Source organism: Myotis davidii, unplaced genomic scaffold, assembly GCF_000327345.1.
Source record: "Myotis davidii unplaced genomic scaffold, ASM32734v1 scaffold135, whole genome shotgun sequence".
Lineage (NCBI taxonomy): Eukaryota > Metazoa > Chordata > Mammalia > Chiroptera > Vespertilionidae > Myotis > Myotis davidii.
In genome coordinates this window covers 7193075-7218350 of record NW_006289813.1, presented here as the reverse complement: position 1 = coordinate 7218350, position 25276 = coordinate 7193075, and the positions used below count along the sequence as shown (strand labels likewise).

Sequence of the window (25276 nt, the reverse complement as noted above, 5' to 3'; positions counted from 1 at the left end):
TCCCAATCCGCCCTGCTCTGTGCATGACAGGGGGCGGTGCCCCAACTCCCCAATCGGCCCTGCTCTGAGCCCGACCAGGGGCTGAACCTAGGGATTGGGCCTGTCCTCTGCCACCCGGGAGCAGGCCTAACCCAGCAGGTTGTTATCTCTTGAGGGGTCCCAGTCTGCAAGAGGGCACAGGACGGGCTGAGGGACCTCCCCTCCCCCCGAGTGCACAAATTTTTGTGCACCGGGCCTCTAGTTTATTCATAATTTTTGACTCTAGTAAACAATGCAGTGCACATTTATCCATCCCTACTCCTCCACCTGGCCCCTGCAGGTTATGTCACTGAGATGCTTCTTCTGACCATGAGAACAGCCACACCATTCTGGGATTAAATGTCTGACTGTGGGTGCACCCACTAATTCATATTTGCACCTAGAAAGAACCAGCCTGAAAGTGTCTCATGCTTAGAAGACCCCAGAAAATGCTTCCTTCCTTTCAGATTCACTTGACTACCATGAGGCGCTTCCAGGCATATTATCGATTACATCACAGATGTCAGTAATTTACATACCGTCTTCACAACTGTTTCCATATACAAGTACTACCTGTAGCATTTGTCATGTATGTTATGTTTTCCTAAATTCTTAATAAACTTTTTTCTCTTAAAAAAAGAAAGAACCAGCTGATCCAAGCAGCAGCCATCAATTCCTGAATCATTTCTCTAACAACTGCAGTGATCCAAGCACTTTATATGTGACAAGGCGTGCGTTTCTTCCAACCTGTCACTCTCCTCTTTGTCCTCTCCAGAATGTCTGCTGCCCAGAGTGAGCACAATCCAGCTGAGATCTGGATGATGCAGGGTCAAGCGCACTCATTACCTCTTTATCTTGGGACATTCTAGTTCTATTAATGTACCCTAAGTTGCTATGTGAAATCTCCAAAATAGGTACCATAGCTTACATTCAAAACTGGATGCTAGATACAAATACCACATTATCTGTGATTACTGTGAATGAGGTTAGCACATTAGCATTTGTTTGTGAATATCAGACTTGGCTGCCTAGAGGCTGCGAGTATGCGTGATTCACAGCCTCCTCGGATGACACAGGCAGTGGTGCCCTCAGATGACACGCCCTTCATCATTCCCTGATTCTTAAAAACAAACAAAATCACCCTCTTCTTTTTGCTCTGACTGCACAGATATAAAGTCAGAACTGAACATAATGATGGGTAGAGAGTGCTCTTTAATCTAAGTGTCTAAACTCTTGGTAGTTTCTGTCTATTTAATATATATGTATTCCTATGAGAAGTATTACTGCCTCTCTAACAAACAATGATGACATACAAAGTTAAGCAATTAATAATTCAAGAACGCTTTAAGACACAGGTGCCAAAGAATATGCTTTCCTAATCTTTGTAAAAATAGGTAAAATAATATAAAATTTCATTGGTAAATTGTGAAAACTGTTTTGTAACAAAATGACTTTAATGCAGGTGATAGATTTCCTTAAAATGCACTTAACATCCTATTTCTGCTCTATCAATTCTACTGACCAAGATAAAGTTATTTTAAACATTAATGCTCTCAGGAATATACAGCAATGATAAATATGCCGAAGAAATGACAAATCTCCAAGAAAAATAAGTAATGCAATGCCAGCCGAATTTCTATATGAAATAAGCTACTCAGTGATATTGGTATCTTTAATTGAGAAAGATGAATAATGTTAATCTTAGGAAGTTTATTTATAGTGGACTTAGATTAAGTAATACAATTAACAGCTATAGAATTTGTAGATCAGAATCAGAGAAGAAAAACATTAATTAATAATTAGTCAAGATTACATTTGAATAAATTAGCAAAAGGAAAAATATCCATAAAAAACATCTAATTTTTAGTTCCTTACAAGAGAAGTGGTACTGTTTGTTTTACAGACTAATTTATACAAATACCCAATAAATAAGTACTCATTTTCACTCCTCACATGCACCATAGCACATACAAAACAACAATCTGCTTCCCTCTCTGAAGTACTTGGATTTTTTTAAGAGGAAACACAGGAATGAAGGAGATTCTTTCCCATGCTAAACAAAGGTTCCTAAACACGTAACTTCATTCATGCAGAGCACAATTGGAAAGGCACTAGGGACCTCGATTTAAGAACAATAGACATAAGACCGATGTACTGGTTGCCCCCTGAACGGCGTACTCAGCAGTTTTGGAGCACTTAGCAGTGATGAATAGGCATGAAGAATCAGGTACTGAGAAGCCATTTCCTTGGAAATGAAATCTTTTTTTCCCTTTTATCTTTTGCCTGTCTTGGAAGCTCTGAAGTAACCAAGGATACAGAGGAGTGGGGAAAGCATGCAACTGAGATTACCCAAAGGAGATGCTCATGATGAGGCTGAATAAAAATAGATTCTGGGGAGAGAGAGGGGGGGAATGGCCTTAATCTTCAAAATTCTTTGATGTGTTATTGCATTCAGAATAATGGATTTTCTCAAGGTAAAATCCAAATGGACTCATCTGTCAATTAAAGATATTTTACTCATAGACAAGTCGAACATTTGACTATTATTAGAATCAAATTCTAATATTAAAACCAAATTCTTATTTTCAGTATGTAATAGCCAATTTTCCTAGCTGGAAAAAGTAAAGGGAGAAATGATAGGAAAATAAATAAAGGGAGTCTTTAGATGCTATCTTTATAGAACTCCATTATTTTTGGTTTCATGTAGTATTTTGTAAAACTATCGAAGGAATTGTTTTAGGGGGGAAATCCATAACAGTCATAGCTCACATTCTTGAAAAAAACACACAAAAACCCCACAGCTTTTAGACCTGCCCTCCTATGTAAGGAATTTCATCATTTCCAGAACCTTGGCACTTGTCTGCATCCTCTTTCCAGGCTGCTTGTCATTTCATAATCGCTTTCATGGTTCCCGTTTTCCTTATTCTCTGAATTTGTGCTCAAAATATTTCAAGCACGGGGAAGCAAACTGGTGAATCGACAAGAACTGACAGATGCCATTAGAAGCAGCCCCGCTCTTAACTAGGACTTTAACTTCCACTCTTAGACAACAGAAGTCCATATACAGACTCAACATTTTCCTCTAAGAATCAGATATCCTTGGGAGTCACGCAAGGATGTATCACTCTACTACCGCTGCCATCACAAATGGAGCAGGACTCGGGAGTCACAGGCCCAGTGCTATGATGGGCTATGGAAAGACTCAGCACTTTTTTCCTTCAAGATGGTAACTTAGAAAGATATAACATTTTTTTAATAAGGAACATTTTTATTCAAATTATTGTTTGAATATGAAAACCTCAATAATTTTAATTGTATTTAATGAGGTTTTAATGAAATCCGGTATATGGGTTTTCTTTTGATTATTAACTAACAATAGTATTTAAAATTTTTAAAAATATGTTTTTATTGATTCAAGAGAGAGAGGAAAAGAGAGGGAGGGAGGGAGAGGGAGAAAGAGAGAGAAACATTGATGTGAGAGAGAAACATCAGGTGGCTGCCTCTCCCATCCCCACTACTGGGGATCGAACCTACTACCAAGGCGTGTGCCCTGACTGGAAATCAAACCTGTGACCTTTTGGGGCATGGGACAATGCTCAACCAACTGAGCCACACAGGTCGGGGCAATATTTATGATTTTCAAAGATCTTTCAAATATACTACAATCTTCACAGACATTTTGGGTGAAGGAAAAAACAGAAGGCAGAACTAAAATGCATCAAACATCTTAAGTATATCAGGGGCTATTATTTTTATATATCTCATTTTTCTTTATGCTCAACTTTAGGACAAATTTCCTTCCAATCTCACTATCAGAAGTAGGTGTGCTTCCCCTGAGCCACTGAGTTGCTCGTATCTAATGGACACTGAGATCTGTACATTAGCTACCTGATTTACATGGCTCCGAGGAAACTTAGCATGACCTTAGCATGAACCTAGAAGAGGGAGGGCCCTCTGTCTCCCTTGAGAACATAGGTTTAAACTTTCCAACTTTATAACCAGCTTGAGTCCCCAAAACTCAGCTTTTGATATGTGATCATTTCAGGGAGGCTGGGAGTTCATTGATCTCTCTTGCTAACATAACAAGACTCCTTTTTGATTTGCTTACCACCAACACCACCAAGTCACTTCAAGCCTTCCTGAGACTTATTGATAACGCACTAGTAAGACCCACATGCATTGGTGATCTTTTATTTTCCTCCTGTCTGGGGAAGAGTCGGTTGATGGACTGAGTACACATTGTTCTCAGCCTTCCTTAGGCTTCTCCTCTTCCTTTCCTCTCCTCTAGTCTCTCTTCCTCATCTCCCCGCTCTGGTTGCTCTGAAGGACCAAATTCTCCCTTCGTGATGCAGAGTGGCTTTCACCCTCAGGCCACAGGAGCACCTGCCTGCAAACACATTCTCAAGGGACTTCCTACCCCGCTCTTTTATACATGTCTCTTCTGAGAAAGATATTTCTCTTCCCAAAGAAGATTTTGGTGCTATTTGTGAAGATAATACTTTTCTTTTCATTTTATTACACCTGTGTGTGAGTATTAGCATCATACCTTATTTCCAATTGCCTTTCCCTCATCACTCTCTTTTATAAGCTACATCTTTGCTGGCTGCCACAAATGTTTCCTAGAATAGGACAAGGTTTAACAAACAAATAAATAAAATAACATCTCACTGAATGCTGACAGCAAATCTGGGTGATTAGTACTATTGTATTTTTCTTTTATGAATGAAGAAAGTGATCATAAAAGTCAGATAAGTTGTGCTCAAAATCTGCCAGTCATCATGAGAGTTCAATTTAAACTTAGTTCAATAGAGCTCTAAAGCAGTGGTTCTCAACCTTCTGGCCCTTTAAATACAGTTCCTCATGTTGTGACCCAACCATAAAATTATTTTCGCTGTTACTTCATAACTGTAATGTTGCTACTGTTATGTGAATAATAATGTAAATATCTGATATGCAGGAGGGTCTGTCCCCCCCCCCCCCCAATCTCCCGCTCCTGCAAATGCTTTGTCAAAATACACAGGTCACCTATTCTTTCTACCCACCCCTCCACCCCCATATTCTGATAATCCTTGTTAGTGAGATGGGAAAATGAGAACTGAAAGGATTTGTTGCACAAATTATTGTAGACATGTCTGAGACAACTACCTTCCCAACCCTCACCATTCCTACCACAAGGGAACCGAAGATCTAGATTCTTAAAATGTTGACATTTGAGTTAGCTTTCTAGAGTGTGCTCTCATTTAAAAATATATAAATGTATAAAATAGTTTTTGAAGTTATTTTACAATAAAACAGGAATAAAATATTATTTTAATGTACAAAGAAATTTGTAGTTTTTAATTGTCATGTTAACTATTAGAAATGATTGATATTTTAAAGGAAATATGAAAACGATGGCATATTATATCTATTTCAATGGCTCAACTGATAAATCCTTTTACATATAAAGTTTCAATATTTTTAATATGTCAAATACCAATATTTTTCTCCATTTGTCATTTAATGTCTTACCTTGAAAACATCTAAAATCGAAGCAATAGCAAAATGAGAAACTAAAGAAGGGTAATAATAAGAAAAGTCTAAGAAGATATTGATAACTTTAGAGTCAAATGAATCTGGCAGACCCTGTTAAGTCCCTACTTCTGAGGAGAACTATGTTAAAAATTTTACATACAGTATCTTATTTAATCCTTATAGCAATATGATAAGGTAAGATTAATAGCCATGTTTTCTAGATGAGGCAAATAAGTGCAAGTAAGTTACATAGTTGCTCAAGGTTATACAGCTCCTAAAGGAAGAACAAGGGTGCAATCATGATTGTCTAACTCCAAGCCCATGGATCACCAGAGAGCAGATAAACAAACATTAAATTGTACAGTCTTATGTCAATGAGGCTTTAGAGAAGTGAGCTATCTGAGGTCAAAGAAGGTTTATGGAAAAGATAAGCTGTTGAAGATAGGGGGAACTTGAAGGATTGTTAGGGTTTACATCGGCAGAGCAGAGGGCAGAGCAGAGGCAGAGCATCCCCTCTAAGGAAATCAGATGGGTGTGTTCGGGAGCACTAAAAAGACTGAAGTAGTAATTAAAGAAGAGAAATCTAGATTGGGAATCATGAAAATTAAATCATGAGAACTAAGATAGATCAGGTAAGAGACAATTACAAAGAGCTTTGAAGGCAAAATAGAAAACTATCCAATGTTAAGCCATTCACTCATTGCACAAAGATCTATGGATGCCCACTCTTATGAGCCAGGGAAAGGGAACAGAATAATACAGAAAGCCCTGGAGAAAGAAGTCTATTCACCTATTCACAGTTCTGTATACCCCCTTCCCCAATCAGGGATCTGGCCATATTCTCTCTGCAACAACACACTGGTAGAATCCTACTCTTAGGCATAGGCAAACATAGAATCCTAGTCTTAAGCCTTACCTAAGGCTTTTCTTGCTACTCCAAGAATTAGTTTATTGGAGTAGCCATCACCCAATGAAGAATGGGGGTTGGAGCATAAATTCTCCAGTGTCCTCAACCCTCACGTAGGACAAATCTGAAGCAAGTCCTACATCATTTCCCAGAGGCCCCCAATGGGATTGAGTTGCAGCTGCTTTCCTTTCCTGTTTTACTTCCCCACTCTCCCGTTGGTGTTTCCTGGTATAATCTCCCAAATAAACCATTTGCACTCAATTCTTTCTCTTGGAGCCTGCTATTGAGGGACCCCAGTTCGACACTGATGCACAACAGTTCTAGAAACAACTAACCATGGTAGAACACTTCTATGCCAGGAGCCTTTGCACATGTCACAACGTTTCATTCTCACAACAGCCTATGAAGTGCAACTATTATAACCCCTCTTTTGCAGTTGAGGAAACTGAGAAAGAGAGAGTTCCAAACTTGCCCAGGAAAGCTTGAATCCAAATTTGAACCAGGAACTCTAGCTCAGCATCAGTGCTCTTAGACCTAAGTCAGCTGCCTCTCTGCACGTGGAAAAGAATTACTGTATAGCAGAGGTGGGGAACCTTTTTTCTGCCAACGACCATTTGGATATTTCTAACATCATTTGTGGGCCATACAAAATGATCAACTTAAAAACTAGCCTGCTATATTTAATTGGTCAAACATTTAATTAATTCACCCCTAATGCCTTGGCAGGGCCAGACCAAATGAGTTTGTAGGCCTTATCCAGTACATGGGCTGGATGCTCCCCACCCCTGCTGTATAGCAATACAAACCATATTGTAAAAGTACAAGGAGCTCTAGGAGAACATATGGAGGGATTAACTCTACCTGGACTTCAGAGAAAATCAAGCAAACCAAGTTCTAATGGATTAACAGGGGTTTTCTATGGAAAAAGGCAAAAGGGTGAAAGAACATTCCTATACAAGGTTCATCACACAGCAGGGTGAGTTTTCAAGGGTACTAGAGAAGCGGGTAGAGGGAGTCATGTGGGGTCTGTTGACTAGCCAGGTTCCAGCTTCCCTAGTCTTTCTTCAAAAGTGTAACACTGATATAAAGTTGCTCCTTTATATCATACCTACTTTACATATAAGTCACTGCCTATACTTTTGCTTGGAGGAAAGTTGTGCCTTAAAAATATATGTTCCTAACCACTATACTAAAGGATAGTCTAACAACTCAGATATGCAATATGTATAAGAACAAGGCAAATAGCATTCATACTAACAGTAGTTATCATTTATACATGAAATTAGAAAGGCAGGGGCTAGGTGAAGCAGGTCCTTGTGCTGACCTTATGTGTATAATACACAGTGAATAGATTTTCTAGTCATGAGGAGATATATGAAGTAGATAATGCCTTTAGAGCTTAGTTTGGCAGTGTAAGATACATGAAAAAGGAGAGATGTGCCATACATAGAAGAAGTTTAGTTCTCCAAGCAGTCTAGAGCTGATCGGAAGGCCATGGTTAGAATGAACCTGCCATTGAGTAAACTAGATTATCCTAGGCAACCTGGTTAATCTTTCAATTTACACAACAGCAACAGCTACCATTGATTAGTTACTTACTGAGTGACAGGTGCTCTTCCAAGCACTTGACAGGTTTTCTTATTTAATCTTCACAGCAGTCCAAGAAGTGAGAACTACTTATTATCTCTATTTTACAAGTGGAAAAACTGAAGCACAGAGTTTAGATCACTTACGCTAGTTTACATCCTTAGTAAATAGATAACACGCCCTTGTCCATGGATTTGGGGGAGGATTAAATGAAATAATGTAAAAAACTTAGTCTATCCCTGTCATTAATAACCTCTCAAATGTGATATTTACTCTTATTATCTTTATTATTTTCATAGCATGGCTTTCTGTGCCTTATCTCAAAACCCGGGAGGACAACATTATTTAAATAATGCAGAAAGATATCTACTTAAATAATTCCCTAATATACATGTTGTTACTCATCCTTTTCTTTGCACATATTCTCTGAAGAAACATTTATAGAGTACCTGTTAGGTATAACATTGTAGTTGGTGCTGGGGACATAAATGAGAACAAAGTAATCAAGCTGGCTACTCTCATGAATAGGATGAAGTATGATTTGTTACTATGAAATCTCAGGGATTAGCTTGGTTCCAGAAAGTTCCTTGAATTAAAAAGATGTGCAGTGAAGGTGTGGCAGATGTGGTCCAATCTCTAAAATGGTGATATTTTGATCTACCATCATATTTAAACTCTCTCAATGTATTATTTCTCAGCACTTCCTTTCATAGAAGGGCAGTTATATTTAAACAAGACCAAATGGGTAAATTAATAAGACACAGAACCATAGATTTTTATAGCATCGAAGAGGTTGAACTAAAAAACATGAGCCCAGCCGGCATGGCTCAGTGGTTGAGTGTCAACCTAGGAACCAGGAGGTCGAGGTTCGATTCCGGTCAGGTCACATGCCCAGGTTGCAGGCTCGATCCTCAGTGGGGAGGGCGTGATGGAGGCAGCCGATCAATGATTCTCTCTCATCATTGATGTTTCTAACTCTCTCTCCCTCTTCCTTTCTCTCTGAAATCAATAAAAGTATATTTAAAAAGAAAAAGAAAAACATGAAAAGTCAAAGGGAGGGAAAATGAAGTATCCTTATAAGTGACTAAACTGCCTAGTATATTATATGGAGATTTGGAGGTGCAGCAGAAATTCTACAAAGAAAGCCATGACCAAAGATAGCCATGTCCAAAGAAAGCCGGGTCCAAAATAATGGTGAGCACTGAACGCCAGGATATTAAAGAGGAAGTTCTGTAGATCTTGGAGAAAGTGCTGATGACTAGAAGAGATCAAAGGAATTCATAATATCTCCTATGTTAATCATACACTACACGGTTTATAATTATGGCCTAAAAATTATAAGGTTATTTAAAATTTCCCTTTAATTACATCTTATATTTGTCATTTCCCACCCCCTGAGATATCATGGGAACATAAAAGAGAATTTATATTTAAACTACATTATATCAGTTCTGGTTAAAGTCATATTATGTTTTGTTATTTTCCATATGTTTCTCAGAGACTGGGGACCCTTTCAAGTAAACTTCAGAAGGGGTTTGAAGGAATTGTTGGAAAAGGAGGTAAAATACATCTGGATTTGTGACATTCCAACCTAAACCACAGAAAAGTTCCTATTAAAAAAAATGAGCAAAGATGAATCATTTAGCCTTCTTTTCCAACTGTGATTTTTATTCATTTGAAGGTAAAATTCAAAGGGAACATCTTAGAGCTTCTGTTTGTCACCCTAGAGTTATTTCCAGGCAGCCTAGGAAATCACCTATTTCCAAAATCAGGTCATGAAACTGGAACTGCAATCTAATTAATATGTTCATAAAACAGCTCCACCACTACCAAACAGACAGCAACAATAAAACCAACTGTGTATTCTTTGGAATCCCCCAAACATAACCCATTGGAGAAATTCTCATTACAGTACACTTTCTAACTTAGTAATTAAGAATTCTAACATTCCTGTCACATGTCTGGCCCCTTTCCTGACAAAATACTTGGTGTGAGTCATTTTAAAAGTGAAGTGAGGCATCCTTTATTGTCTTCATACATTCATTCAGCATCACTGACTTTTTCCGACTTTATAGACATGGACATACTTCTCTCTTCAGCAGCTTCCTAATACCCACGGAAACTGTGCCAGAACCGGACTCTCCACCTGCCCCTTTGTGGCCCTCCCTCGGAGATATGATCTTAAATTGTACCTTCAGAGAAAATTAATCTCTACATTATCTGCATCCATCCTCCCTCCCTCTCTATCTTGGAACAACCCATATCCTTCACTAGTTGTCCAGATCCCCTATACAGACACTTCCTTTGGGACATGTTCCCTGACCCTTAAAAGTACCCCGTGTCTTCACTAACTACTGGCTTGTCCCCTCTCCTCTTTTTCTCCTCTCCCCTCCTCTTCACCCCTCAATCTGTTGTTCTCATCCAAAATTTTGAAAGTAATGTACACTACTTGTCTCTGCTTTTATAACCCCTAAAATATAACTTACCCCCAGACACTGCCTTACAGCATTCTTCGAAGTGTTGCCAATAACTACTAATTCTCAAAACCACTGGCTATACTTTTAGTTCCCCATTTCTAGACTCCTATTATGTAGTAGGAACAGTCGGTTGTTTCTTCCTTTGGACTCCCCTAACACTTTGTATATACCTATATTAATATGCTCTCTACTAAACTTATTTCCTTGGCAGTTCTCCTCAATAGTATATGGTTATCTTCAAGGCAGTACTGTTATTTAGTTATCTGCAAATCCCATACGTTTACATGAATCAGTATGTTCCAATCCAATTCACTCTGAATAATAATTTTCAACAGCTCAGATATTGGGTTATTTCGTGATTAAAATGTTTTTTTGGCTGTTTGGCATTCAATCTGATGAATGAAAAAGTTAGTAGTCTTTACCTGTGCAAAAAATAATTTTAAAGACCTATAATTCGAATATTTTGAAGAAAGTAATAGTGATGGTCACTGAACCCAAAACATGTATGGTCTTTTATTGTTGACAAAGCTTGCTCAATAACACTTCATCTGACTATCGGAACTGCCCTTCAAGGTGGAACTGGGAGCCATGTCAAAGGAGGGCCAGGCTGTGCAGTTTGGTCACTGCCCACCAGAGCCTGCAGAGATGATGAGTGAAGCTGAAGTCATCTGTGCTCTACTCGCCCAGTGTGTGCCCAGAGGATGGGATGCCTTTTGCTTTGCACGGAGTCTGTCCATCCACCACAGTCTGCATTTCGAATGCATTTGCCTGAAGTGGGGCGCTTTTCCTAATAGAGTTGCTCAGATAAGGATGCTATCGGTCAAAGTGGCCCTGAGAACATGGTTCACTTGAAATCCTTGTAAAATCCTTCATTCTGAAAACACTCACACTCACACACCCACACACACAGACACACACACACACACACACGCACGCACGCACAGCTGATGATATGGTCAAAGTGTACAAGTCACAGTGCTAACACGAGCAGGGAGGGTTTCTCAGGGAAAGGCCCTTGACACTCACTAGGCATCCCGTGTACTTGCCTAACGTGCTAGCTAACAGGTTGGATCTGCTTATTTTCTATGGCCTTGCTGCTCATCTGTTTTCCTGAAGGTCCATGGCCAGAGAGCTAAGACCTTTGATACAGAACAACATGGAAAATAAAAAAGCACCGGGCTTACCATAGGCCTGCCTTGGTTGGGAGTGGGTCGGCTTCCCTAAGTAAGATATGTGACCTTGAGCAAGTTATTTACCTTCCATGAGCATTACTTTCCTCATCTGCAAGCATGCATTCAAAGAAGACCCGTGTCCGAAAGTTACAGTTGACATTAAATGGTGTCATTTATGTGAAACCATGGGGCAGGGATGGGGCAGGGGGAATTCAATTAGTGCTGGTCTCTTTCCTGAAGTATGCAATGGTTATATTTGTTACCTATACTTTTTAAAATTCAGCCAGGAGGTTTCACCATGCCATTGTTTAATAGTCTAAGAAATTAATATTACAAATATGCTCTGAGAGTTTCTTTAATAGTCTACTCTTGAACATGAAGCCTGCAAATATCGGTTGCAATAATTTTCAACAGGTGGTGAAGAGCTCAGAGAGCTTTCCCAAGGTCAAGGTCACCGAAGCATTAACACCCAGAATTAGAATGAGAAAACTGTGTGGGGGAGGGAGGTTGTTTTGTTTTGTTTTTTCCTGAACCAATAGCCTGATTATATAGAGTCTGGAGTAACCATTTTAAAAAGCAAATATATATCCTAAAATTTTACACAATATAGTCTCCAGTTGAAGTATGTTGTCTTGGGTATGTTTATAGGCTGGTACTTCTCTAACAACTGGAAATACCATCCAATAATCCATCAAAAGATAATAGCTGTAGCAGGTAACTTATGGCTTAGAGACATTTTGGAGCTAAGGTGAAAAGGTGGGGCAAGGCTATTAATGAACATTAATGCTGTGGGGTGGTGGCCGAAGGAGGGAATGAAGAGGTGAAGTGTGGCTATTGTTGGAAGGGAAGGAGGGAGGAAGGGAGTGAGGGAGGAAGGGAGGAAAGATGGAAGGAGGAAGGGAGGAGGGAGGGAAGGAAGGGATGGAGGAAGGGAGGAAGGAAGGAAGGAAGGGAGGAAGGAAGGAAGGAAGGGAGGGAGGGAGAGAGGGAGGAAGGAGAAAGGATCTAGCCTGTGGTGAGTGTGAAACTGGTTAAGTTCCCTCCTTGGGTTCTTATTTCTCTAAGAGTTCTCACCTATTTTCCCCCATACTTGCCTTTTTTTCTGTGAATCCGGGTACCTCAGTATTAGTGACTATAACTCAGTTATAGCCACTGAAAGGGGTGCAGGAACAAGGGGGCAGAAAATGAAGAATTTAATAAAAGCAAAACATACCCAATTCATAGCTAGTCATTTTCACATGACAAAATATTTTCTTCTTTTTTTCCTTTTGTAGGAATTACCTAAAACCTCCCCGGCTTGGGCCACCCACTTAGCCCATTGAGGATGTATCCTGCCAGCAGTTTAAAGTGCACTGTTTTACTACAGGGGAAAGTCTGCTGGGACTAAAAATTATATTTAATTTCCATAAGTTGTGGGCACACTGGTATTGCAGATGGCAACTTCTCTCCGCTAATATACCATTCCTTAATCAAATATTTAAAAAGTAACGCAAAAATATAAATTTTTATTTTCACCTTAAAACTGTAAGGTATTACTAAAAGGAATTAAGGAGGATACAGCCAGAGGCATTAAAAGACAGTAAAATAGAAGGCCATGAGAAAAATTATATGTTAAATAGTGTTAGTATTTCATTTAAAGGAAAGTTTTCGCTGTATTGTATCTAAACCTGAACTTCTGCCTTAAACAATGGCTGACTTTACATTGAGCCCAGGGATTTGTGAACAAAAGGAGTTTTATAATTATGAGCTCTACTCCAAATTTTATTGTGTTTACAAATAAATTGTATTTGGCCATAACAGTAATTCAGAGTCAGTTGAGAATCTGGTATTTGTATTCTAAAATTGCTAGGTGGTTTTGTCACTTGGAGGAAGAGATGGTACAGAAGCAAGGTCAGCAGCGACCTGAAATCTCATTAGAAGACAAGCAGACACTGGCAGAATTTTAGGTTGACTGAAATGAGCAGAGCTCCCTTATCTTGCATGAGACTTAATACGTTTTGTCCTTCAATGCATTGCACAGTCGTCAAACTCAATGTTTCTCCCACCCACTAAAATTCTCATAAGAGAAGTGAGATCATTATATTAGCCAAAACATAAACTCTGCAAAATGCAATTCTGGGGTGAGTTCCTTCAGTTTTAATATAGGAAGAGCAGAAAAACTTAAAAGCTGAAACTCTAAGAGGCAAGGTAAAAAGGATTATCCTTTCAGTAAGAAGCAGGCCATCTTGCTTTTCTCTGATGATGTACTCATTGAATATTTTATTGAATAAAGGGTATGAAAATAAGTACATACATGCATAATATTACTGATATATTGATTTATATCTTGCTTTATTCCATAAAGGATTTTGATCAAAGAAAACAAAACAAAATGGGCTAGTAAATTAGTGGAAGCCTAGGTCCATAGGGGAAACAATTGAAGTGTGCTTTGCTAGATTGAACCTCAGTAAGAACCTGCAAAGGGAAGTCCAGTGCAAAGATGTGGGGCCTAGAAACAGGGAATAGAAGCCTCAGTGTTGAGTGGAGGTATGGAATCGCCCTATTTTGTCTCTTGCTTCAAGTCACCTCTCCTCATTACGAAGAGAGTTTCATAAAAGCACTCAGGTATATGGGCTTTAAAAAATGAAATTCTAGGCAACAAATAAAGAACAGCTAATCACCATCCACCATCACTAGTCCCAAGTCTTCCTCAGGTTCCCTCCAAGGAGCACACTGAGGGCCGCTCTAGATAGCTTGGCCTTCAACTCCTGCCTCCCACGGTCCTCTCTCTGTGTCATTTCATTCCATTGTAAAAAGGATGCAAAGGCATTTGAATAAAATGCCCTCCTACATTTTATAAATGTAAAATTAAAAATTCAGTTGCTTTCAACATGGCCTTGGTGTTTCTGGCATGAAATTACAGCATTTTTATAAATCAGATTATACGAAGTTGTTATATATCTTTTAAGTAAGTCAAAAAGTTACAAACATATGTTAGGCACACTATGTTATGTCATTCTTTTGAGACCCCTGCATAATCCCACGTCATCACGCGTCTAGAGCATCATCTTAATTGTTCCTAAATGAAATTTAAATTCCTAGAAAGCTGACTTGTATTTTCCTTTTTTTCAACCATGCAAGATCTGATCCCAAATTCCCAGGCTACCACTATATTCTCACAACTAGCCAGAATACAAAGTAAGAAGAGCTATATGGTACTTATTTACCTACCGAGGCAAACCCTTATCTTTGTTTGGGTTGGCAGTAAAAAGGTCAAAAAACATAATAGAAAGAAGCTTTTGCAATAAAATCCTCCAGCAAATATTTCTAATGTAGCTTTAAACAAGAAAATCACATTCTTCAGACCACTTTTTAAGCACTCGAGGGGTAGTGTTCTATTAAGACAAGTAATAAGACCACTTATTAACTTTAACTTGTAACCAATAAACAATGGATTTGTAAGCCAGTCCTAGGGCAGGGGGATGAGAGTCCAAGTGGGAACTTTGTACATAAGCTTCTATTGGAACCATTACCTCTGATAAACTTTTGAAGATTCCTCTGTATCCCCTGTATCTCAATTTCCCCTTCTCCTTGCCTCTCAAAGAGCAGAACAGAAGAAGAGCATGCATCTCTGTGTTCTGCCTATCCGAAGGGTTGCCTTCATTGAGACGAGCTAGAGCTCATAAAACCAAAGCACAGATCTCTTTTAAAATGTCTATCCTTCCCTAGCCTTGATTGGTCTCTTGCCAACTTCTGATCTGCACCTTTGTTGGAAAAAAAAAAAAGACCTCCATGTAAGAATGAGGAAAAGCGAGTCTTTGGAGATGAAAATGAGAACAGCTTGGCAAATCTTTCTCCTTATCATGATAATTCATGAGCATGGAATCTAATCCAAGAGGGACTCTTACAGTAGGACAAAGGGAAAGAAAGGGGAAGGAGGATTTTTTGTCAACAAACACCTAGGATCTATGACTGCAGTTGAAAGGTGAGGTTATAAATAAGAGAAAAACAACAATTGGAGAAGTTGAGAACCATGCACAACATTAATTAGGTCACCTGGAAAAAACCACCACCTTCTTCCAGTTCAATGTCTTATGAAAGGATCTTTCAAAGGGGCCCAGGTAAGAATAGATACACGGGGAGCACTCACACCCCACGTTGGCTCAGATTGGTTACAACAGTAACAAATTGGCACACCATGCAGTGAAATGCATGAAGGGTTTCCTAGCTTCAGGCACAAAAGAAAACCACCAGGACTCGCAACTCCTCTCTACAGCTTTCAGACATTCATATTTCAGATCTAGAGAAGCATGAATAAGCACATTTACATTCTTTCAAAAACTACAAAGTCGAAGGGCTCATTTCTTTCCAGTCAAAAGTCGAGGTGAGGTAAATGCAACAACATAAAAGATGGCTATCATGGTAGGCATTCAAAGAGTACATGCATCCTACCGATTGACAAATAAACAAATGGGCCCAAACAACAGAGCTTGCCCAGAACAAAAACTGTTGCTTTATAGCAAGGTACACTTTAGAGAAATGAGAATGGTAATCCCCGCCCCCCCAAAATAAATCTTAATAGCTACAAAATTAACCCTGACTCAGGCCTAAGGAATAGAAGGGAAAAAAATAAATACTTGATCAATGCCTACCATGTCCTAGGGCCTGTTTCCGGGACCTTTTTATCTTAGGGTGAAAGACTATTTATGTGAATGTATTTGTAAGAATGACATAAACCTTACTGCTGAGGCCTGACCCCCACCGTCAGGACCAGCAAGGCACTGGCACCAAGCCTCCCCCTGAGTGGGGAACTCTGGTGATGCACTTGGATGTGGGCCACTGGTGTTTGCAGGCATGTCACCCAGACTCCCTCCCCAGCACAGTGGAGAGTGGGGATGGTGGCTCTGGACAGCAGAGAAAGAAGATACGCCACAGCTTCGATCTGGGATGTATCTGGTGTTGACAGAATGTGAGCACCTGCCCAGAGTGAAGGAGGATGTCACTCACCCCTCTCTGGTACTGATTTTCAGCAAACAAGCTTTAAATGTCTGTAACAAACCAGCAAGTGATTTTGGTGGAGCCTTAAGAGATCAGAAATCTTTCATTTGAGACACTGTCATGAAGGCAACTGGAAACCCTCTGAAACCTGTATTTTCATATCTATTACTTATCCGGAGGCCAGCCAAATAATTTACTTGGGAAATATACTTTCAAAATCAGACAGATTGCAGGATCCCAAACAAACCATGTTAGTAGCCATGAAAACCTTAAAATGTGCCTTTATCATGCATTCACAAAGTTTCTGCTATGAGAGATGGGACCCAGCCAACCCTAAAGGTCTGGTAAAAACAAGCAATTTTAAATAATGAGCTCTGCTCTTATAATACCTTCAGCAATTAATTCCTACACACATTTAGTCATAAACCCTAATAACAAATGGTATGTGATGTCACATGTCCAGGAACCTTAATACATTACATTGAACCTTAATACATGAGCAAAATCAACGCACTATACAAGTTCCATGAGAGTCTGTACACTTCATGATTCATGTGTTGGAATCCTATTTAATTAGTTCTTCCTGGTAGAAACATTTCTTGAATAGTTAAAATATTCCTTAATGTGAGGCACCAACACATCTTAGTATTATTTTAAAACTCAGTCAGCATTCTAAGTTTTTTCTTAATTTCTTTTAGAAATTCAGAAAGACCTAAGGACAGGCAAATTGATATTAGATGTCAGAAATACATGTGTCCTTCCCCAGGGAATTTTCAAATAAAAGAAAACAAAAAATCAAAAAACAAATCCCAAACCTCCCTTTTTCTTTTAGTTATTAGTTAAATAGTTGCCATTCTCAAAGTTGTTGTGCTTTTTTCACCCCTTCATGAAATGTTAGCAATTGCAAATGTCCTCATACTTGACTTTTCATTTGGGGGATGCTTTGATATTAACAACTAAATTGTTATTGCATAACCATTACTTTCTCAGACAACATTTGGTCTTAATGTTTTACATCTCACCCTCACTTGATACCAATATTCTTGTTCAAGACAAATCTGCCTCTGGCACTTGCCATGGAATTTTATAATTTTGAGTGGTACGAACTGAAGGGGGTATATTGATTACTCACCAGATCCAGGAATGTCTTCTAAAGGGGAAATTATTCACGTGCATCATATTTGCAGGTCTTCTCTCATCAAGATTTTCCTGGTCTCATATGCTACATGTAGTGATTTTCACAGATGAATTCCAACTCTCCTGTTTGAGCAGCTATCATGGGCAATTATTGCAACAAGTACTGAATTCAAAAAAAAAAGGCACCCCTCCCCCCAAAAAAACAAATAGCAACAACAAAAGCCCTTCCAGGATCTGAAGAAAGAAACATCACAGAGCACTGCCGGTATGGGTCCATCCATTTAGGTTCCACTCATTAGTCAAAACACTAAAATAACCAGTTCAATCGTTTATCCTAAATGGTGGCAAATATTGTCCTGGTAAAAAATCCAAGCGCCTAGAGTGTAAATTAATGCATCCTCGTAGGAAGGACTCTGGAATGTGGGAAAGGGGGAGTCAAAAGACAGTTTCTGGTTATCCTTGTTAAAGAAGTGTTAGAAGGGAAATGGAAAACTTCAGGTTGCTTTGCCATGCTGTCCTTTAGAAATGAATATTGCTTTTTCTTCTTTCTGAGGCACATATTCCTGTGTGGTCACTTTAACGCAGTGCTGCCTTCTGAGATGAGTCGGACAAAGACCTGGGCAAAGGGGCCAGACACCATGTATAACCAAAGCCAACTTCTTCCCCCAAAATCTCAGAACTGCCGGTTTTCAACTGCAAAAGTAGGAAGGTAGGGAGCAATTTCTGCTTTGCAGGACGGAATTACCTATCATCATGACTTCAGAAGGTGCTGTCATGAGGAAATTCATTTCAGATGCCTAACCCCATAATAAGGCTGCCTGCTCTCTTGACGTAAAATGACTAAGCTATTGATGCTTTCACGGCAGAAACCCCTTTAATTTGTTGTTATCAAAGACCATGTGCGGGCTTCTCAGATTTTGCCTTGGAAAGAAAATGAATTTCACAGCCGCGAGTCAGACAGACGTTCTCTAAGAATTTCCTCCCCGCGGTCTTTCTTTCTCTCTCGGTCTTTACCCCCAACGCAATGCCCCAGTAGGTGTCATTTACTCGGATGCTCTGACATCTTCTGAAAGATCCTCATGCCCAAGCCATACAGACCTTGCATGCTTTTAAAACACAATGGCAACAGGCTCCTGCTGGGGTCCCCCAGCGCCGCGGAATTTCCAGCAGAACCTCTGGAGTCCTCGCAGCCGCCGTGTCCGTGTCCGCCCTGGGCTGCGCCGCCGGCCGAGCAGCTCAGGACACGCGGGAGGTACAGAGCATTAACTCTGCAGCAGCCCTGCCCGCTGCGGAGTGGAGCGCGACCTGACAGGGGGTGTGCTGGCGTCAAGGGGGCCCTCTAGGTGGGTTCCCAGACACTGCAGCACGCCTGCCTTGCTCGCCTCCCTGGAGGAGCCAGCGAGCCAAAGGGGTTAAAGGCACGGCTGGTCCTGAAAACGCAGATTTTAAGTAAGTAATTACCAGGCAAAACAAGCAAAGCAGTAACACACACACACACACACACACACACACACGCACGCACGCACACGCACACGCGCACACACACACACAGAGTAAATAAGCTCACAGACATGCTACACCTTGACCAAATAGATATTAGAGAGGCGGGGAGCGTTTTTGTTTTTGTTTTTCCTTTCTTGCCCAATGAACAGAAAGGGAATAAAAGAACTCAGAGAGAACTGGCATATGACAGGGTCAGGGTTTGGTCACTTTGAGTCCTTTTTTTTTTTTTTAAACAAATAGATTGGGCTGGGGATATCTTACTAACTTAATGGTTTGCATTTAGCTCCAGATGACCACAAGGTAATTTTTGGACAGGAAATCCTGTGGAAGCCAGTTGTGCGGAAGTCAGTTACACTTGAGTTGCAATTGCGCCTGCTGTAAAGCTGCTTGTTTGAGGAGGGGCGTGTGGCTCGGAGGAGTGCTGCCATAAAGCCTTGTCATGCCTGCTGTTGACATTTTGCTTCTCCTCAAGCTTGCCCCTTTGTTGCAAAAATTCTGTTCAGCAATCCCCTGAAAGCACCCCTTCATTGTTGATGCCATTTTGGAGCAAGAATAAAATAGTAAACTCTGGTAATAGTAGGTTGGCATATAAATGGTGTTTGTTGGAGACCAGTAGGTAAATGGACTTTATACCGTAGCAGTGCACTTAATATTAATGTATCGCGTTAAACTTAGGTGTTTAAACAGCCTGCGGTGCAACTGCTTAATATTAAATGGGATACTGGCAACATTTAATATGCCATGCTATTATCTTCAGTTAGGATTTCCCCAGTGAGGCCCTGTCGTCATAGAAAATATTACCCAGAGGTGGCGGTAGGGTGGGGGTAGATTTATCATAAATTCAAAACCAGGTACAAGGAATTTTAGTCTTGAAAACTGCCATGGTTTGGGGAGGTTTCATTTTCATCAAATAATGATACTGATGGAAGTATTTCTGGAGGAGGAAGAATTGAGTGATTCCTTTAAAAGCAGTTGGAACTTGGAGGTTCAGGAAGATGGTACCACAGCTTAGAAGGAAGCTGAGTATATATGTTGGGATGCATGTAGCCTCTTTCTACAGGGGATAAATATCTCCCCTAAGTGCATTTGCGATCTGAATCAGAAAACTTTGGTCTGAATTGTGTTTAACAGCTTTGAGTGCTTTGAATCAAGCATCATAGAGTAGTCCAAAACCTGATATTAGGTTAGATGTTTAAATATTATTATTAAGGGCAAGGAACACCCCAAATGTCTTGGGTCCTGTACTAAGTGCTTTACATTATTTTATTTAATTCTCACAACAACACTATTATGTAAGGATTGTTATTAGCCCTGTTTTACAGATGAAGAAATTTCAGACATAGGGGGATTAAGTAGCTTATCCAAGGTCAAATGTCCAATAAGGGTCATTATTTGAACAAAGAAAGTCTGGCTCCAGAGCCTGCATGCATTACCGCTATATTATAGTCCCTCCAGAATACCACCACCTTGCATTAGTGCTGTGATTTCTAAAAAATTATCTTTACAGGTATTATCTTAATTTAGCCTCACAGAATCACGCTAAAGAAAGGTTGACAATTTTGGAAATGAATCTCTAAAAGGATAGTATTTGTTCATCATCACGCATCATGTTAGCAGTAGATCTAGAAGAGAATTCAGATTGTTTCATAGGTTAGTATTCCTTGATGAAGATAATGATGATGATGACGACAACATGATAATGACGTTAACCTATTTCAAAACCAATACTTAGTTCTTATACTTTATATAAAAAAAAAAAACTAGAGGCCCAGTGCATGAAATTCGTGCATGAGTAGGGTCCCTAAGCCTGGCCAGAAATCAGGGCCAATCAGGTTCCCTGCCTCTCTGTCTCCTCGTCTCCTCCTTCCCTAGCTCCCGCAACGCCCTGCCGCTACCATTGGTCACCTGCCATGTTCTGCACTGCCCCCTGGTAGTCAGCACCCATCATAGCGAGCAATCAAACTCCCAGTCTCCCGGTCGAACTCCCAAGGGGACACTTTGCATATTAGCCTTTTATATATATAGATTATGGAGAAATTCATTTTCTCATATGAGAGACATCATTAATTTGAATTTTTTTTAATATTTTTAGCCTATTCTACTCCTCTCTCTTTATATGCCAATGTGATACCCATGGTGATGTGACACCAAGAATATCTCTGACTATTTCTCAATTACCACACAGTTCAACATCTAGTACTTGAAAGCTATGTTTCCATTTGTGGGCAATGATATAAGCAAAGCCCTTTATAAATAAAACACAAATGATTCGGTCATTAGATTACTAAGGGAGATATAAATTAAAATATATTTAAACCAAGAGGAAATTTCAACTGAATATTTTTAAAGTGAACATTTTTTGGTCTTCTTATTTCTATTTTTATATATGTGACTATCTAGAGCAGGGGTTGGAAACCCCCCATGCATAGGCCATATAAGGCCCTCGAAATCATTTGGTCTGGCCCTGCCAATGCATTAGGAGTGAGTTAATTAAATTTTTATCAGCTTTTAAGTTGATAATTTTGTATGGCCTGCGAATGATGTTATAAATAACCAAATGGCCCTTGGCAAAAAGAAAAAAAAAAGGTCTCCAATCCTGATCTAGAGTAAGGTATAACAAATTAGAATGAAAGGACACACAACTGAGAAACTATGATAAATAGTAGAAAAGCCAAATTTCTGCTGAAGGGATAAAAAAGAAAAACTTAATTTATTCCACAGTTCAGGGAACCTATGCATTAATAAACAATTCTAAACTGAGTATTTTAAAAACACAAGGCACTTTCATTTGACACATACTAGAAGCAGGGTCTTCAGAGTTATGGCCACTATTTTACAAACTGATGCTTCACCAGACTTCGTATTTTACAAATGTGTGGTCTTCAAGAAACAACATCTGATCAGAATTAATAGGTTTGTAACTTAAGCTTACAGATGAAAAATGTTGATGGTCTAGGGCTGTGGTCGGCAAACTGCGGCTCGGGAGCCACATGCGGCTCTTTGGCCCCTTGAGTGTGGCTCTTCCTAAGCCTTAGGAGTACCCTAATTAAGTTAATAACAATGTACCTACCTATACAGTTTAAGTTTAAAAAATTTGGCTCTCAAAAGAAATTTCAATCGTTTGTACTGTTGATATTTGGCTGTGTTGACTAATGAGTTTGCCGACCACTGGTAATACACTTCTGTTTCTTCCTAGAAAAAGTTCATCATCCTTTCAGGAAATTTCTAAGAAATATTAGGGATGAAAGAGTACTTATGGCTGATCCCAGGGCTATCATTTCGAAAAATAAAGGAGTGCTAATTATTTGCAGAGAACCACAGGTGGCACATACTTTGTGAGAGAGCCTCAGCTCCACTGGCACAAGACTGTGTTTTGATCTTTTTAAAAGTCTTAACCATCCTCATATGAGACTGACATTAGAAAAAAATTAAAAACCACACCAGAATACCAATGTATTGATAAAGTGAAAAGTACAAGCTCAGAGCAAACAGTAACACTCTAATCAACATTTCAATGAAAGATCATTTATGTTAGTGCACTCAGAATGAGAAGTATTATCTAGTCCCCATGCCCTTTTCCAGTAATTAAAGTCCTTTTCTGCCATTGCTAGTAGGTTATGCTTGTAAGGGTGATGGTTTTCAAACTAAGTTCCTGGGAACCCTCTGGTTTTGCGAAGTTGTCATAGGACAACTGCAGGACAAAGGAAAGGCCAGGTACCCAAGTTTCATTTCAGAGCCCCTCTGCTTTTACCTGTTTTATTTCAAGGTTCGCTTTGAAAAAAGGGTGCCTGGTTCTTAAGAAAATGTTTACAAAAACATAACTGTAGGTATAAGAAGTTAACACTTTCTAAGCAAATTCTTATCTTTGGATAGTCAGTTTCAAGACTCATTCTCTTCAAACCCTTTCAGTTTACAGGCTTCCTTCACAATGAGTCAAATACAGATGATTAGGTTATATCTTTATGCTAATCCAAGCATAGTAGCACAATGAAGACACACCCTAGCCTCTGAACTTGGGTGTTTCCTAAACTCTTATCACTTATCTGTTATAGAGGGTGTAATAACATACGTCATTGATTCCCAGAGTTTCACTTTTATGTTTTTGTTTTTTAATTTTTAAAATAAATTTTAATTTACATTTTTAAAATTTATCTTTATTGTTGAAAGTATTACAGATGTTCCCTTCTCCCCACCACGACCCCCTTCACTCCATTACCACCCTCTCCGCAGGCCTTCCCCGCACTATTGTCTGTCCATATGCATACAAGTTCATTGGTTAGTCTCTTCCCGCCTCCTCTGAAATGCATTTCTCTGCTGCATGCTTCAATGTCTCTGGTCCTATTTTGTTCATCAGTTTATTGTGTTTATTAAATTCCACATATAAGTGAGATCATATGATACTTGTCTTTCTCTGACTGGCTTCTTTCACTTAACATAATACTTTCCAGGTCCCTCCATGCTGTTTTAAAGGGTAAATTAGTCTCTTCCCGCCTCCTCTGAAATGCATTTCTCTGCTGCATGCTTCAATGTCTCTGGTCCTATTTTGTTCATCAGTTTATTGTGTTTATTAAATTCCACATATAAGTGAGATCATATGATACTTGTCTTTCTCTGACTGGCTTCTTTCACTTAACATAATACTTTCCAGGTCCCTACATGCTGTTTTAAAGGGAAAAGATCCCTCTTTTTTACAGCTGCATAATATTTCATGAGGTAATACTAGCCATTCATAGACTGATGGGCTTTTTTGCTGTTTTCAGGACTTAGCTATTGTAAATAATGCTGCTATGAATATAGGGGTGCATATATTCTTTCTGATTGGTGTTTCTGGCTTCTTAGGATATATTCCTAGAAATAGGATCACTGGGTCAAATGGCAGTTCCATTTTAATTTTTTGAGGAGACTTCACACTGTTTTCCATAGTGGTTGTGTCAATCTGCATTCCCACCAGCAATGTACTACAGTACCTTTTTATCCACATCCTAGCCAACACTTTTTGTTTGTTGATTTATTGATGATAGCCATTCTGGCAAGTGTGAGGTGGTACCTCATTGTTATTTTATTTTTTTAAAATATATTTTTATTGATTTTACAGAGAAGAAGGGAGAGGGATAGAGAGTTAGAAACATCGATGAGAGTCAATGAACTGCCTCCTGCATGCCCCCTACTGGGGATCAAACCCACAACTAAGGTACATGCCCCTGATCAGAATCAAACCTAGGACTCTTCAGTCTGTGGCCCAATGCTCTATCCATTGAGCCTAACCAGTTAGGACTGTCATTTTGATTTGCATCTCTCTGATAATTAGTGATATTGATCATTTTTTTTCATATGTCTCTTGGTCATTTGTATGTCCTTTATGGAGAAGTGTCTATTCAAGTCCTCTGCCCACTTTTTAATAGGGTTGTTTATCTTCCTTTTGTTGAGCTGTATGAGTACTTTGTATACATTGAAAATTAACTCCTTATCAGATATATCATTGACAAATATGTTCTCCCATACAGTGGGGTTCCCTTATCATTTTGATCCTGGTTTCTCTTGCTGTGCAGAAGCTTTTTATTTTGACCCCGAATAGCTGCAAAAATGTTAAGAAAGAAGAACAAAGGTGGAGGGATCACAATCCAGGATATACAAATATATTACAAAGCCACTCTAATTAAAACAGCCTGGTACTGGCACAAGAGCAGGCATATAGATCAATGAAGCAGAACAGAGAACCCAGAAGTCTACCCAAAGCATTATGCTCAATTAATATTTGACAAAGGAGGCAAGAGAATGCAATGAGGTAAAGACAGCTTCCTCAATAATTGCTCTTGAGATAATTGGACAGGTACATGCAAACAAATGACACTAGACCACCAAATTACACCATACACAAAGGTAAACTAAAAATGCATGAAAGACTTAAATGTAAGTCCCGAAACCATAAAAATCCTAGAAGAAAACAGAGGCAGCAAAATATCAGACATTTCAGGTAGCAGAAT

The 25276-nt window shown here is 39.3% G+C and overlaps 1 protein-coding gene across 4 annotated transcripts in view; it reads right to left on the bottom strand.

Moving 5' to 3' along the window:
* PDE4D (phosphodiesterase 4D) overlaps positions 1-25276 on the bottom strand; it is a 1003569-nt gene that overhangs the window by 478820 nt on the left and 499473 nt on the right. Inside the window, exon 1 of one of the 4 annotated variants that reach the window (XM_006762441.2) lies at positions 17785-19040. The exons of the other annotated variants lie outside the window; for them this stretch is intronic. Within the exon in view, the coding sequence (XP_006762504.1) occupies positions 17785-17831 (47 nt within the window). The 5' untranslated portion in view covers positions 17832-19040. Of the gene's footprint in view, positions 1-17784; positions 19041-25276 lie in introns of those variants that run through there. 4 annotated transcript variants of the gene reach the window in all.